At 49.3% G+C, this 16,568-nt stretch overlaps 1 protein-coding gene across 4 annotated transcripts; it reads right to left on the bottom strand.

Annotated features, from left to right (window-relative positions):
• Positions 1-166: 166 nt before the first annotated feature.
• On the bottom strand, positions 167-15,588 carry tjap1 (tight junction associated protein 1 (peripheral)). 4 transcript variants are annotated; one of them, XM_027275483.1, is made up of 13 exons: positions 15,256-15,588; positions 10,694-10,814; positions 9,532-9,537; positions 9,403-9,444; positions 7,992-8,159; positions 5,283-5,311; positions 5,037-5,198; positions 4,767-4,833; positions 4,154-4,183; positions 3,162-3,269; positions 2,884-2,967; positions 2,110-2,787; positions 167-1,927 (listed from the first exon to the last, which is right to left on the bottom strand). In XM_027275483.1, the coding sequence occupies exons 5-13, from the start codon at positions 8,109-8,111 to the stop codon at positions 1,268-1,270; spliced, it is 1,938 nt and encodes a 645-aa protein (XP_027131284.1). In that variant the 5' UTR covers positions 8,112-8,159; positions 9,403-9,444; positions 9,532-9,537; positions 10,694-10,814; positions 15,256-15,588; the 3' UTR covers positions 167-1,267. The 4 variants fall into 4 exon arrangements, with proteins under 4 accessions (XP_027131284.1, XP_019123409.2, XP_027131283.1 ...); XM_027275482.1 differs by lacking the exon at positions 9,532-9,537 and having other exon boundaries at positions 168-1,927; XM_019267864.2 differs by lacking the exons at positions 9,403-9,444; positions 9,532-9,537.
• Positions 15,589-16,568: the final 980 nt, after the last annotated feature.

Here is a 16,568-nt window from a genome sequence, read left to right as displayed (position 1 = left end):
GAAGAAGGAGAAGACAAGGAGGAGGAGGAGGCGAAGAAGAAGACAAGGAGGAAGGAGGAGGCGAAGAAGAAGACAAGGAGGAAGGAGGAGGAGGAGGCGAAGAAGAAGACAAGGAGGAGGCGAAGAAGAAGACAAGGAGGAAGGAGGAGGAGGAGGCGAAGAAGAAGACAAGGAGGAAGGAGGAGGAGGAGGCGAAGAAGAAGACAAGGAGGAGGCGAAGAAGAAGACAAGGAGGAGGAGGAGGAGGAGGAGCAGTGTTGTGTTCGTGTCTTCACGTGTTCTGAAACACGCTTCACGCATGTGAACGTCCTGCTGGACACGGCTAACTTAGCTTAGCACAAACTGCTAGCCCCTGTAGGTGTTAGCTTCAAGCTAATGGAAACTGTTAGCCTAGCTTAGCATTATAAACAGTGAATACCCACAGAGCACTGTTAGCCTAGCTTAGCATTAGGCTCATTATCATTGCTGCTAGGGTTTGTGCTAAGCTAAGCTAGGCTAACCTTGTGCAACTCGTCCCATCATGCACCAGCAGCAGTGAAGCTCGCCTGTGATTGGTGCTTGTGATTAATCATGAGCCGATCGATTACTTCCTGTCAAAACAATCAATGATCAGCCAATCAGTGATCAGCCAATCAGTGATCAGCGTTGAGTCACATTCAGAGAACAGCGTACGGAGAGCTGGAGGTGCCAGAAACACGATTATTAATTAACAGCTCGTTAGTCACCTGATCAGACTTTTAGTTTTAATTAGTTTAATTAAAGCAGGAAACATCCTGTCGTCTTTTCACAATAAAAGCCTTGGACTGTGAACAGCTGATTAGATTAGTTAATTAAAACATAATGACTAAAAAGTTTCAAAATAAAATTAGTTTTTATCTTCCAGGATCTGCATTTTATTTTGTTGGCTATTCTTGCTTCCTGTTTCTGGCACTCACAGGCATCCGTAGAAAGATCAACCTGTGGATACATTCAGGTGAGAGAGGCCACGCCCCCTGCAGGTACAGTCAGTGTGACTTAATAATAACACGGCACGACAGGAAGTCTACAACAAAATAAAAGTCTGACCTTCAGGCCCGGTGGTGTACTCGCAACCAGAGAGAGAGACAGGAAGTGAGAGAGAGGCACTGAATGTGTCTCTTCAAAATAAAAGCTCAGGAAAGGCAAAGACGTCCACACACACACACACACACACGCAGAGTATGGCTATATCCTGGATGGGCGTGACCTCCGGCCTGTGACGGGCGGGTCGGTTGCCGTGGAAACACTGTCAGTCCAGCAGTGTGCCTTGCTCCTGGGCTCGGGTCAGGCTGTCCTTGCGGTGCAGGTGGTGCACGCCCATCCTCTTCGGGCTCTTCTGCGGCCGCTGCGGGGTGGTGGTGGCAGCGGCGGTGAGGACGGGGTCGATGTCGAGGAGGCGTGGTGAGATGACAGGCAGGTCATGTGAGAGAACGTCTCTTTCCTCCTCCTCCTCCTCCTCCTCCTCCTCCTGCAGCTCCTTCCTGTGGGTGTCGGTGGGGCTGGTCACCACAGTGACCGCTGTGTCCCTGCTGCCGCCATCGTCCTCCAGGTTCATCAGCAGCCGCTCGCCTTCCTCCATGGAGCCGTCGCCGTCGTAGCGCCCCCTCCTGCCGGGCCTCGGCTCGGTGTCAGTGTCAAGGCTGGAGCCGCGACTCGGCGTCCAGCTGCGCGCTGACGAGCCTTCCTCTCCGTCCGAGTACGCCGCTCTGTGGCGGTCAGAGGACGAGGAAGCCCCGCCCCCTGGCACCGGCCTTCTCCTCTGTAGCTCCTCAGCTGTCTGACTGCTGAACGCCGTGCGGTGGACCACTGAACCGTCACACGTCGGCGCCATCTTCTCCACAAACATCCGCTGCCAGTTTGCCAGCAAGTCCTCCTCAGAGCTGCCCGAGCTCGCCATGACACTGGGAGCCTGAGGGGAGGGGCACGAGAGAGGGGAGGGGCACGAGAGAGAGGGGAGGGGCACGAGAGAGAGGGGAGGGGCACGAGAGAGAGGGGAGGGGCACGAGAGAGAGGGATGGAAGAAGACATTAACATGATATGAACCCGTTCACATGTATGTGACATGACGTCAACATGGCGTTCGACTCTTACCTGCGGCGGGCTGCTGAACGGGCTCGACTGGCTAGACAGTGGCTCGCTGGTGGCGTCCCGCTGAGACGGCGGCGTGCGTTGGTGGGTGCCCCCACCGGAGGAGGAGGAGGGGCTGCCCGGGGTGAGGCGCTCGTCGTCGTTCTGGACGAGGCTCAGCGAGATGGCCTGCCGCGTGGCATAGGTGCAGTTGGGCAGTGGCGAGTTCTTCGGGATCTTCACCTTGTCGTCGGACGAGAACTCGATCACCTTGCGGCCGGGATACAGCGGGTGGGGGGGTTGTGGCGGCGGGTACGGGTTCAGCTTCTCGAAGGACGGAGCCCCGCTCACCTCCTCACCGCCTGACTGCCCGTCCAGACTGCTCTGACTGCAGCAGGAACCGTTCTGCTGCGCCTCCTCCTGGCCTCTGTTCTCCCGACCGTGGCCCTCGGCGCCCGCAGGGCCCGTCATGTCCACGTGCACAAAGACGTCCTCGGCGACGGGCCGGCCGCAGCTGCTGGACTGGGCGGAGTTCAGGACCAGCGGTTCGGGTTTCTCCAGGACGCGGGCGATGACGGAGGTCGGCACGACGTCAGCGGGAGTCAAACTGAGCGTGTCCGGGTCCTGAGAGGGGGCGGGGCCTCTCTCCGGCAGGCTGCTCTTCATGTGTTTGTTCAACATGTCCTGCAGCTCGTACGGCAGCTAACACACACACACAGGGTCAGAGCGTTACCCAGAATGCACTTCAAACAGCCACGTGCTGCTCCACACGTATGTTGACATGAACACGGTACTCACGTCAGCGAACTTGTGGTTCCTGAAGTGTGACTTGTTGCATTTGAGCAGCTGGACGGCCAAATTACAGTCCTGCCTGTACCGCTCCTGAACACACAGCAGAAGTCTGTTAGTCACATGATCGGTCACATGATCGGTCACCACATGATCGGTCACCACATGATCGGTCACCACATGATACGCAGGCTTAGCCGTCGCGTGGCTAACTGACAGAGCTAATGTTAGCATGCTAATCTGGGATGTTACAGCTGAGGCTCATGGGTAACGTAGTGTTTACTCACGTTGAGCTCCTCCAGGTGGTCGATGGTGTTCTTGGCATCCAGCAGTTTGTTGGTGAGCTCCACGATCTCCTGGTCCATAGTCTTTTTGTCTCTCTCCACCTTCCGTAGCTGTGGGAGGAGCAAGAACACGTTACCACCTGTCAATCACAGGTGGGACAGCCAATCAGGAGGCTAAGGTGACAGGAGGCGGGCCTTCATTCAGATCATGTGGGAATAAGAAAGTTTGAGTTCAAACTGTTAAAAACTTCAAACAACGGACTACATTTCCCAGATAATTTGAATGCTGCATGCTAGCAGCACTGTACAGATGCATTATGGGATGCGGCGACGTGGCTGCTGCTGCAAGAAGATCAATAAGATCGATCAGATCCTGATCAAAGCTGAAGCTCAAAGCTCATGTCATCAAGCTAACAGCAGCTAGCACAGCTTACAGCAGCTAGCACAGCTAACAGAAGATAATGTTTGTGTTAGCGAGGTCGCTAATGCTACTTCGTACGCGACTTAAAGAGGCTCTTATTAATTATATTTAAATATGCAGATTTGGGATCTATCACGAGTCACAGTAAACATAAATAAACATTTAACGAGAGTTAACGAGTCAATAATCATCACATCGTTTATTTTCTGTCGAGTCAGCCCAATGTTAGCTCACACAGCTAACTGAAGCTAACTGAAGCTAACTAAAGCTAACTGAAACTAACTAAAGCTAACCGAAGCTAACTGAAGCTAACTGAAGCTAACTAAAGCTAACTGAAGCTAACTGTTCAATTAACGTGTTTAGCCTGAGTGTTAGCTAGTTACTTAGCTGATGTTAGCATAGTTTAGCTGTTGACTCGTGATAATTAACCAATCAGAGTTCATCTAATTAATCAAAAACACAAAATAAACTGTAATCATCAGTTTAACGAGCTGCTCGTCTGTCTGATGACTCATCAGCTAACAGACACTACAGAAGAAGAAAGAGGATGAGGAGGATGAAGATGGAACCCAACTGCATGAACCCATGTCTGACTGACGGCAGCCTGATGAAGGTGATGAAGATGAAGATGAGTCAGTCCATCAGAGAGCAGCGTGGAAAAAAGAGAAGAAGAAGAAAGATAAAGACACCAGGGGACAAACAGGAAGTATGAAGACTCTTTCACAATAAATGTCCACATTTAAGTTTTTCACATGAACACGACACAGACTGTCTAAAACCTGGACGTAGTCTCCGTGACGTCCCCGCAGACTGTCTAAAACCTGGACGTAGTCTCTGAGACGTCCCCGCAGACTGTCTAAAACCTGGACGTTAAGTTAACGTGGCATTGGTAACCATGGTAACAGCATCTAATGTCTTCACTGTAAACAGACTCACAGTGACCTGTGACTGTTGCCTGTGGCAACCATCTGGCTGCAACCAACCGCCCCACATGTCCGTCAACTCTCCACATTAACACAGCTCATCAATAAAAACTGCCCGACAGACTCAGTGATCAATCAGATATTACACACACACACACACACACACACACACACACACACACACTCTATTATAATCAGTCTGAATAATTAATGAGTTGACAACGATTAAAGGACTAATCATAGTGCTCGGAGGTCAAAGGTTACCAGAGCGTGCAGCTTCTCCTCCAGGTCCTGATTGGCTCTCTGAGACGCCGTGTAGCTGTTCTGGAGTCTGCAGAGAGAGACAGGAAGTGTTACTAAGCACGCTCTAACGAGTCATCAAACATCTGACATCATCACCTGAAACAGCCAATCAACAGCCTCCTTCACATGTTTCTACACATCATTGCTTTGTTAGCAGGTCTGGTTCTCCTGAACCTGGACCGGATCCCCCCCATCCCCCACAAGTGGATCTGGTTCAGATCGTGTCCTCACCTGCGGAACTTGTCCCTCATCTTGTCGAGGTCGTCTCTAGTCCGGCTGAGCTCCGCCTCCATGTAGTGGCGGTTGCCGTCAAACTCCGCCTCCATGGCGTCCATCTTGTGCGTGGAGAGAGAGAGGCGGCGCTGCAGGTCCTCGTTCTGCTGCTGGAGGATTCTGGGTAACAAGACGAGACCCAATTAACAAGTCATTGGTACAAAAACACGTCAACAGCTGAGTCTGAAGGTCAGAGAGACTCACCTGATCCGCTCAGAGTCTGATAAGACCTCCTGAAACACAGACAGAACAGACATCAGAGCTACAGACAGGACATGAGAACTACAGACAGGACATGAGAACTACAGACAGGACATGAGAACTACAGACAGGACATCAGAACTACAGACAGAACATGAGAGCTACAGACAGAACAGACATCAGAGCTACAGACAGGACATCAGAACTACAGACAGAACATGAGAGCTACAGACAGAACAGCAGAACTACAGACAGGACATGAGAACATCAGAACTACAGACAGATTAAACACACACACACACACATATATATATATATCTTTGTAATGAACAGTGTCGTGGTTCACTTGTGAGTCGAACAATGGTTTGATTTGATTATTGATCAGATCAGCTGCTCTGCATCACGTGATCACATGACCCACCATGTGACATGAAGTCAGGTCAGTAAACGTCAATCACGCGTTTCCTGTCGGTCTTTGTCGTCTGTGTCATCGACGTATGGAAACACGGCAACGTATGGAAACGTGTCCACTCCCAGCATGCAGCAGGGTTATCTATGATGGATCAGCTGTGAGCCGTGAGGTCAGTGACGGTGCTGCTGTGGGCCAATCAGATCACTCTGCTCTGCTGATGGTGATCCGTTATCAGTTTCCTCAAGAGGCGTTATCAATAATCAATATGACGCCCTGAGGCGTAATTCAGGGATGAACTGACAGTCAGCTGCTGAGCCGCCGTTAAACTTCATTAATGAACCTAACGAAGAGTTAAACAGAAGTCTGTTAACTCATTATTATTAATACAGTGACTAACGAGTTTCCTGTTTCTCAAATGTCAGATTTATGATCTGTTAGCAGGAATCTAATATAATATTCATGACCATGTTTCCATCAATGTATAATCACCTGAACGCACCTGAACTCAACCGACCAACTACAGAGAGCCGGTCCTGAGCAGGAAAACTAACTTAACGGACGTGTTAATAGAGTTTGATTTAATTCTACAGTTTACGTCTCTACACTGTAAAAATGTAATTTATGACTCCTCAGTGTCAATAATTAAATTAATTATTATGAGGTCATCAAACCAGAACATGAAGTCCAGATCAGGAGAACATGATCGGGCCTTCATTATCGTTACGTTACTGTTATATTAATGTTATATTAATGTTACGTTATTATTATGTTAATGTTATTGTTATATTAATGTTATGTTAATGTTATATTAATGTTATGTTAATGTTATATTAATGTTACGGTACTGTTATATTAATGTTGTATTAATGTTGTATTAATGTTACGGTACTGTTATATTAATGTTGTATTAATGTTATATTAATGCTGTATTATTGTTATATTAATGTTGTATTAATGTTATATTAATGTTATATTAATGCTGTATTATTGTTATAATGCTGTATTAATGTTATATTAATGTTGTATTAATGTTATATTAATGCTGTATTAATGTTATATTAATGTTATGTTAATGTTATAATAATTTAATAAAATAACAATAATTAATATTTCTACATTATTCCTGTTGACAAATGAACAAAGACAAACAACATAAAACAAAGAAACTTCATTGGTCGAGAACACAGGTCATCACACTCAATGCATCATGGGAACAGTTTGTACCACCACAGGGGAGAAAGAGGAGGAACATCAGGACCAGGGTCAGGACCAGGGTCAGGACCAGGACCAGGACCAGGACCAGTACCGGGGTCAGGATCGGGGTCAGGACGTCCCCTCTGACCTACCTTGACGTTGGACTGATTAGGAACAGGAAGTCTGTGCTTGTGTCTCCGTGGAGACACGCCTCTATGCACCCCTAAGATTTCATTTTTAGGGCCCGCCCCTTCTGTGATGTCATGCCCGTGAGGTGGGGTCTCCTGCCCCGCCCCCTCCCCGTGCAGCGGCTGGTACCAGCTGCCGGGCCGCTGCATTGACGCCACCCAGTCGTCCCAGCGTCGAGTCTGGTCTGTGGACACCTGCTGCTTCCTGTGGGAGGAGCGGTGGCGGGGATGGGGGGCCGGGCTTCCCTGCTCTCTGGACGGCGTCCTGCCGAGGAGCGTAAGGTGGGCGGGACTCATGACCCGACAGGTGATCTCATCCAGGAAGTTGGAAAAGCGGACCTTCTCCTCCAGAACCTGCTTCTTCCAGTTCCAGGCGGACCTGACGGGGGACGGCGGGTCCGACGAGCGCCGCAAGGCCGGCACCCGCTGATTCGCCCGGTCCAGCGAACGAGTGGGTGGATGAGGAGCGGCGCCACCCCGCCCCCTGCTGTCATCCAGCAGCTCCACTGACTTTGACTTCCGGATGATGTCATAGGCGTGCTCCACGCCAAGTGAGGCGGGCTGCTTCAGGATCCCTTTTTGCGGGGCAGCGGCCATCAGAATCCGACTGCTGGCGGTAGACTGTTTCGAGGCCACCATACCTCGATGTGCAGGAAAACCCTCGCCAACGAAGTGAGGACTCGTGGTCACACCCACGGCACTGGTTTTGGCCCGATGGGTGTGGCTACTGAAGAGCGGCGGTGGTGGCGGGATCTCCAGGCTGGACAGACTGGAGATGTCCGGCTCGCTGTCTGACAGAGGCGAGGTCGAGGCGCCGCAGAGCAACCCGGTGCTCTGTGGCCATTTATTGGCAGCAGCTGGGAGGCGAGTGCAGCACTGTGGGGGGGGTGGAGGCGTGGTTAAGGTGTGTCGGTTTACCTGAGTGATGTCATGCTGCGGTGCAGGCGGGGGCGGAGCGACAGCCAGTCCGTGGCGTGTCTCGCGGTGCTGTGGCGGAGCCTTACGGTACGGCTTCCTGGCCGGGGCGGCACTCGTCATCCTGCACACCGATTCCTTTGTATGTCACTTCCTGTCGGTCTGAAAGTCCTGCCACGAGAGGAAGAGTTCATGAGGAAGGAAACACCGCCAAACACAGCCAAACACCGCCAAACACCGCCTAACACCGCCTAACACCGCCAAACACCGCCTAACACCGCCAAACACCGCCTAACACCGCCTAACACAGCCAAACACCGCCTAACGACACTCAGCCACCGACCACGACTGGCCTGTGACCGTGCTCACTCTCTCTCTCTCTGGAGATCAATGCTCGATCGCCCCTCATCAGCATCAAACACGCCCACACACACACACACACTCTAACTCACACACACACACACACACACACACACACACACACACACACACACACAGACACTAACACAGACACACACACACACACACTAACAGACACTAACACAGACACACACACACACACACACTAACACAAACACAGACACACACACATAGACACACACACACTTGTCCTCACAGATAAACACACAGATGAGTGTATTAAAAGTGTGTGTGTGTGTGTGTGTGAGTTCTTCTATGTTTGTGAGGTCCAGATTTCAGCTCACTGTGGTGTTTTAAAGTCTCTGTGAGGACATTTACTGTCAAACTGTCCTCACAAATATATAAAACACACATGCTCTGTGTGTGTGTGTGCGTGTGTGTCTGTTAGTGTTAGTGTGTGTGTCTGTGAGTGTCTGTGTGTGTGTCTGTGTGTGTCTGTGTCTGTGTGTGTCTGTGTGTGTGTCTGTGTTAGTGTCTGTGTGTGTGTTAGTGTCTGTGTTAGTGTCTGTGTGTGTGTGTCTGTGAGTGTCTGTGTGTGTGTTAGTGTCTGTGTGTGTGTGTGTGTGAGTTAGTGTGTGTGTCTGTGTGTGTGTGTGTGTGTGTGTGTGTGTGCGTGCGCGCCTTGGGCGTCATTGATCTGTGTTTCTTTTTTTTTCCAGAACAGGAAGTGAAGCTCATCGAGCTGAACGAGGACACAGTCGGCTAACACAGCTAATGTGCTAACAGACGACACGAGCACGCTGTGACATCATCACGCTGTGACATCATCACGCTGTGACATCATCACGCTGTGACATCAATAACACGATGAACAACATGTTTATATTTAACTTCATTAACTTGACGAGCTACAGCACATTATTGTTTTTATGTTCCAGGCATTTTATTTGTGATGTCAGAGGTGTGATGTCATCAGTGTGAGAGGTGTGATGTCATCAGTGTGAGAGGTGTGATGTCATCAGTGTGAGAGGTGTGATGTCATCAGTGTTTGTACCTGAAGTGTGAGCTGCTCCACTCGTCATCCACAAAAACACACCTGAAACACACACACACTTTAATCTGTTGCCGTGGTTACAGTGAGGTCATGGGCGGGGGTGGAGGGATAATAAACCTGCAGCCTCACCTGAGGCTGAAACCAGAGAAGAAGATGTTAGCATGGTTAGCAGTGTGCTCTGTGCCCTCTGTCGGGTCTGACAGGCTCAGATCAGCTGATCACAGTTCACATTACAGGATCATCTTCACCTCATTAATATTCATGAGAGCACAAACTGATGAAAAGCATGAGTCAGCAACTTTTATCACTAAGAAACGACGACGTCATCACAAGTTTAAAACATGACAAAGAAACACAGAGTGAGAGTGTGTGTGTGTGTGTGAGTGTGTGAGAGTGTGAGAGTGTGAGTGTGTGAGTGTGTGAGAGTGTGTGAGAGTGTGAGAGTGTGAGTGTGTGAGAGTGTGTGAGAGTGTGAGAGTGTGTGAGAGTGTGTGAGAGTGTGTGAGTGTGTGAGTGTGTGTGTGAGAGTGTGTGAGAGTGTGCGTGTGTGAGAGTGTGAGAGAGAGTGTGTGTGTGTGTGAGTGTGTGTGAGAGTGTGAGAGTGTGTGAGTGTGTGAGTGTGTGTGAGAGTGTGCGTGTGTGTGAGTGTGTGCGTGTGTGAGAGTGTGAGAGAGTGTGTGTGTGTGTGAGAGAGTGTGAGAGTGTGAGAGTGTGTGTGAGTGAGAGTGTGTGAGTGTGTGTGTGAGAGTGTGAGAGTGTGAGAGTGTGTGAGTGTGTGTGAGAGTGTGAGAGTGTGTGAGTGTGTGAGAGTGTGTGTGTGAGAGTGTGTGAGAGTGTGTGTGTGTGAGTGAGAGTGTGAGAGTGTGAGAGTGTGCGTGTGTGTGAGAGTGTGAGTGTGCGTGTGTGAGAGTGTGCGTGTGTGAGTGTGCGTGTGTGAGAGTGTGTGAGTGTGCGTGTGTGTGAGAGTGTGCGTGTGTGAGAGAGAGTGTGTGTGTGTGTGAGAGAGTGTGAGTGTGAGAGTGTGAGAGAGTGTGAGAGAGAGTGTGTGTGTGTGTGAGAGAGTGTGAGAGTGTGCGTGTGAGAGTGTGTGAGAGTGTGTGTGTGAGTGTGTGTGTGTGTGAGTGTGTGTGAGAGTGTGTGAGTGAGAGTGTGAGAGTGAGAGTGTGTGATAGTGTGTGAGTGAGTGTGTGAGAGTGAGAGTGTGTGATAGTGTGTGTGTGTGAGTGTGTGTGTGAGAGTGTGCGTGTGTGAGAGTGTGCGTGTGTGAGAGTGTGCGTGTGTGCGCGCTCACCTTATACATCAGCACTGAAAGCTCTTCATCATCCTCGTCTTTTTCTGCTGTGTCCGTCCGTCCTCGCTCTCTCAGTATTAGTTCTCGTCTTCCTCCTCTGGACATGTGAGCCTCTGACAGCCTGAAACACAAGATGGCCGGGTGGAAAAACACCAGTCAGTACCTGCGAGACGACACAGAGGGCACGAGAGACAGAGCACAAGCTAAACACAAGCTAACAGCTATAAACACAGGCTAACAGCTATAAACACAGGCTAACAGCTATAAACACAGGCTAAACACAGGCTAAATACAGGCTAAACACAAGCTAAACACAAGCTAACAGCTATAAACACAGGCTAACAGCTATAAACACAGGCTAAGCGCAGGCTAACAGGTCAAAGATAATAAATATGTAGCACAAAATTGCTAAAATAAACTAAATGTCAACAGATTGAACAAATGTTTTGAATCATTTGACTTTTAGAAATAATTAATGACTGGATTCATTAATGTAGATTTTATTATTCAGGTGTAATGACCCTTTGAAAAGCTTCTGCCTGCTCAGTGTCAGGTGACAGCAGGCGGTCTGCCAGGTGAAGTCATTAGCCTTATTAGAGCACAGCGACGCTGTCAGTGATGTCAGACCTGCAGGAGTCAGGTGAGAAGCCCCGCCTCCTCACTGAACAGGTGTGTCCAGAGAGGGAACCACACATACAGAGCAGAAAGAACCGGGGATGATGTCAGAGGCGCTGGATAATTAATGTGATAACAGGAAGTGAACAGACAAAAAAAAAAAAAACTGTTTAATGTTTAAACGTCTGTCATGATTTTAAAAATGACGAACAGAACTTCAGTCTGTCTTGTTTCAGTCCTATTTGAGGTAAATATCAACCAAATATAACAACCTATTACTTCTTCATTAGAGGCAGCAATTAAAGGACATTGTTATGATAAAGGTTTAATTTCATCCCTATATGATTTATTTATATCCGGGTCTGAAGTTGAGACTGTGGATGGAAGATATAGGTGATGAACTATCACTACAAGACGGGAAAGAGGCACGCATGAAAGCTCAGAATCAAACAATAACAGTCATAAAATCCCTCCCCTCCCTCTCATAACCAACAGTCCTCTCGGAGGAAAATAAATAATTGAGCGAAATGAATGTGTGAATGGTTAGCTCCTCAAACTGATGAGCAGTTAGCACCTTGCATGGCAGCCAATGCCATCAGTGTGTGAATGAGATACGTAGTGTACAGAGCTTTGAGTGGTCCGATATATGAGTACGGGTCATTTACCGTTTATTGGTAACAGTGCCAGTGCTTATCTGTTCCCAGGCATTTGTATACATGTTGTTATACATATGTAAAATAAGGAAAGGTCCATATCTTATAAAAATCCTTCCTCTTACTACATGGGTCAATTTTTCTAGTGCCAGACTGCTAGACATCTCCTTAAGCACTGTTTTTCTAGTGCCAGACTGCTAGACATCTCCTTAAGCACTGTCTAGAATCGGGTCTCGGGGTTTCCTTCCAGGTCTAGAATCGGGTCTTGGGGTTTCCTTCCAGGTCAAAGCAATTACACGTCTGGCTTGCAACAAACAGAAATTGATTAGTTTGCGTTTCTTCGTATTTGCTGGAAAATCTTCAGAGTATCTGTCTGTATAAGCTTGATTGGGAACAACACTATCCGTCACTTCAGGAGTCAGCTCCAGAACCTCCTTCCACAAACATTCCCACATACAATGATAGAGTGCCAATTTCTTCAGTGCACTTCATACATGTATCAGGGATCCCAGGATTAAAATGATAATATAAGTCCTGAGCAACCACTTGCATTGTAATAATTGAAATCTGGTATTTATAGTTTGGGTTTGCCTTCTCCCAGTCCTCTACAGAGATGTTTGCCTAAAGATCATTCTTCCATGCAGCTAAATATGAAAACTGAGTTCTCTTTGGAGCCTGCTAAAACTATATCCTAAAACTTTGATAACTGTCCTCTGTCATATAAATGGTTTACTGTGAATTTTTCGAGAGTGGACAGTGTAGGTTCTGAGGTAGTTTTAATTTGGGAATATATAAAGCTTCTAATTTGCAAGTACTTAAAAAAGTGCTTTCTGAGAAGGTCATGTTTATCTATTAATTGTTGGAATGACATTAGTGTCCCTTCATTATATAAGTCTTTTATCTTGCTTAGTCCTTTTTCTATCCAGTGTTTGAATCCCATGTCGCATCTCCCTGCTCTGAAGTTTTACCTCTGTATTGAGAAAGTAATACCTGGCTGCACGGAGTTATGCTGCCCAATAATAAAGTTTGACATGAGGCAGTCTTTGTCCCCCACGTTCATATGGGAGGTGTCAAACGGAGAGTCGCAGCCTAGGACGCAGGTGAAGCTTTTTATTAAGTGTGCAGAGGGAGTGGGACAGACAGGAGAGACATCTTAATAATATTACTACGTCCTATCATAGAAATAGGCATTGAAGTCCATTTCTCCAGAGATTCGCCTGCTTCTTTCAACAGAAGGTCATAATGGATTGATATAATATTTTCAGTGTCAGGGGTTATTTTAATTCCTAAGTAAGTAAATCTTTCTGGGGCAGAAGCAAACTGTGCCTGGCTCAGGGGGACGTCCTTTCTTCTCTATTCACTAATAACAAGGCTCAGGTGTTGTTGAATCAGCACCTCCAAATCCGAGGCCATGGTTCTCAGCCGGAAAAGGGTGGAGTGCAGCCTCCGGGTCGGGGATGAGATCCTGCCTCAAGTGGAGGAGTTCAAGTATCTCGGGGTCTTGTTCACGAGTGAGGGAAGGATGGAACGGGAGATCGACCGGCGGATCGGTGCGGCTTCTGCAGTGATGCGGACTCTGCACCGGTCCGTCGTGGTGAAGAAGGAGCTGAGCCGAAAGGCGAAGCTCTCGATTTACCAGTCGATCTACGTTCCTACCCTCACCTATGGTCACGAGCTTTGGGTAGTGACCGAAAGAATGAGATCGCGAATACAAGCAGCTGAAATGAGCTTCCTTCGCAGGGTGGCTGGGCTCTCCCTTAGAGATAGGGTGAGAAGCTCGGCCATCCGCGAGGAGCTCAGAGTAGAACCGCTGCTCCTCCGCATCGAGAGGAACCAGCTGAGGTGGCTCGGGCATCTCGTGAGGATGCCTCCTGGACGTCTCCCTGGTGAGATGTTCCGGGCACGTCCCTCCGGGAGGCGGCCCCGGGGAAGACCCAGGACACGCTGGAGGGACTATGTCTCTCGGCTGGCCTGGGAACGCCTTGGGGTCCCCCTGGGAGAGCTGGACGAAGTGGCTGGAGAGAGGGAAGTCTGGGCCTCCCTGCTGAAGCTGCTGCCCCCGCAACCCGACTCCAGATAAAGCGGGAGAAGATGAGATGAGATGAGATGAGATGTGTTGTTGACTTTGCAGCCAGAGAACTGACGACATTCCTTCCAAAATGCACTGAGGTTCCCAGATTTGTTAAAAACACAAAAACATGATGCTCTGTCTGACCTACAGTCACATGTTTGATATGTTATGATTATTATTTGATCAAATCTCATCAGCTGTTCGTCTGAAGCTCACAGCAGCACTTTTAAAGACAGACTGACATCGACCAATCAGACGACAGAACGTCACCACACTGACCCCAGCATCCCTACCCATAATCCTCTCTGAGCAGAGATAAACCCATGCAGGGTAAACAAACACATCAGAGCTCGGACCAGCAGATTCTGGACCAGACGGATCTGTCCAGTCCACATCAGCTGACAGGATGAAGAAAACTCAGACTCTGTCTGTTTCCTAGCAACAGTGCAGTCTGTGCAGAAGTGCCGGTGTTACGAATGAATCGATGAACCAGATTATTATGAGCACGTCTCAAACCCGGTTCCAAGGGTCAGACTGAGAACTGGCTCAGGTTCTGACCCAAACCAGGACTCTGTGAGACCCTCTTCTCCTGTGGTGCCTCTTCACACACTAAGCCACACCTTCAGGATCTGGACTGAGCTGAGTCCTTGTGGACTCTAAAGTCCTTTAATGATGGGCCAGAATGTTTCAGAACCATGACCCGGCTTTAAACTGTTTTAAAGGTATCACTGAACTACACCTCCTAGAATGCACCATGTTGTTGATGTAAACAACTAGAGTCTGCTGAAGACCTGGACCCACATTCGGACCGGGTCCGTGAGCGGGTTCTCAGCAGTCCTCCCTGTGGACCAATAAGAAGCCACCCTGACAGAACTCGGCTCTGATTGGTCCAAAATGTAGCATGCCATCATAGCTCGTCCAGTTTACCCAGAATCCTCTGTGACGTCGGAACCGGTCCACAACAGGGTCAGGTGACGTCATCACGTCCATTAGAACAGGTGTGTGTGTGTGCGCGCCCAGGTGAGTTGCAGTAGCGCGCGCCGCTCGATGATTCGGTCCTGGCTCTGCGGGGGGTGCAGAACCGGGCCTGACCACGCGCCGACACCGCCCTCCCGCAGCCCGTTACACCGACACAATCCCGCTCAGCCCGGCCCAGTTCACCGACAACAAGCTGCAGCCCACACACCGAACCAGAACTACAGCTAACCCGGATCAGGGCTCACCTGTGAGGCCGCTTAGCGCGGCTCGGTCCGGTTCCTCCCGGAGAGCGGAGAGAGGAGGAAACTTCAGCCGGAGCTCCGTGCGCCTCCTCCGGCGAGAGGAGGGAGGGGGCCGGGGAGGAGTGCCGAGTTCCGCCGAGGAGGAGAACCGAAGCCGAGGAGGAGGCGGCTTCAGCGGGCGGCGGGAGGAGACGCAGCCGGCTGAGAGGCTCCGACAGGCGGATAGAAACCCGCTCAGAACCGCTCGGAGAAAGTTCTGCTGCTCGGCTCAGCTGTCGCCATCTTTACCCGCGGGGCATGACGGGCAATCCTCAGGAATCCCCCCCCCCCCCCCCCCCCCCCGGACGTCCTGCGTGCTGACGTCACATACCTTCATGTGGATGTACAGGTGGAGTTCGGGGCGGAGTACTGTGTATATATATATATATATATATATAATATATATATATATAATATATATATATGTATATATATATACTCTTTAGAATAAAGTACTTTTCCTCCAGCTATTGCACTGTGTGTGTGTGTTCAGATGGCTGTGATTGGTCGGTTCAGACTGATGATTCTGACCCAAACTTTGATTTAATCTGAGTTCTGTCTGCAGGCGGTGTGTGTGTGTGTGTGTGTGTGTGTGTGTGTGTGTGTGTGTGTGTCAGTGTGGACTGTCTGTTTACAGTAAAACACACACACTGATACTTTGAGGTTTACATGTCAACACACCTGAACACACCTGAACACATGTGAGCTGTTGTCTGCTCCTCTGCTGAAGACGACATGAGCAAACATCCAGCAGAGTTCATAATATAACACATGATGAGTGTTTGAAGGTCATCACACACACACACACAGTGATCAGACCTCAGGAGGTTCAGCGGGTCGTCCAGCTGACCGGTGGTTCGATCCTCCAGTCTGCATGTTGCCGTGTGTTTAAAGCCCAGACTGCTGCTGAAGGCTGAACATCAGTTCTGTTATCAAATAACAGGCGATCATATCAGACCACATCCATCAGTGTGTTCACACACTGTTCAGTCTAAATGCAGTGCGCACACACACACACACACACACACACACACACACACACACACACAGTAAATGAAGACAATGCCAGCTGTTCAGAACAATGCAGATCCTCCCTCTGTCCTCTGACTCCACAGCTATGGGAGCTATGGGAGCTATGGGAGCTATGGGAGTGATGGAGAACATGTCACTGCTGTAGGTGGAGAGCTTTGAATGGTCGGTCAAGGCTGCTCCGCCTGTATAAACAGTCATTGTGCAGCAGGTGGTTATCAGTTTAGAGCTCGCAGGAATCTGACAGC

The sequence above is a fragment of the Larimichthys crocea genome, unplaced genomic scaffold (genome assembly GCF_000972845.2).
Source record: "Larimichthys crocea isolate SSNF unplaced genomic scaffold, L_crocea_2.0 scaffold143, whole genome shotgun sequence".
NCBI classification, from domain to species: domain Eukaryota; kingdom Metazoa; phylum Chordata; class Actinopteri; family Sciaenidae; genus Larimichthys; species Larimichthys crocea.
This window is presented reverse-complemented; position numbering and strand designations above follow the sequence as displayed.

Bases quoted from the DNA above. Each gene is read 5' to 3' on its own strand.
- tjap1 (XM_027275483.1), bottom strand. From the start codon at position 8,111: ATGACGAGTGCCGCCCCGGCCAGGAAGCCGTACCGTAAGGCTCCGCCA. The intron at 5,199-5,282 runs GTGAGTCTCTCT...CTTGTTACCCAG, and splicing joins TCAGACTCTGAGCGGATCAG to AATCCTCCAGCAGCAGAACG. The intron at 3,270-4,153 runs GTTGGGTTCCAT...CTCCTCCCACAG, and splicing joins GTCAGACATGGGTTCATGCA to CTACGGAAGGTGGAGAGAGA.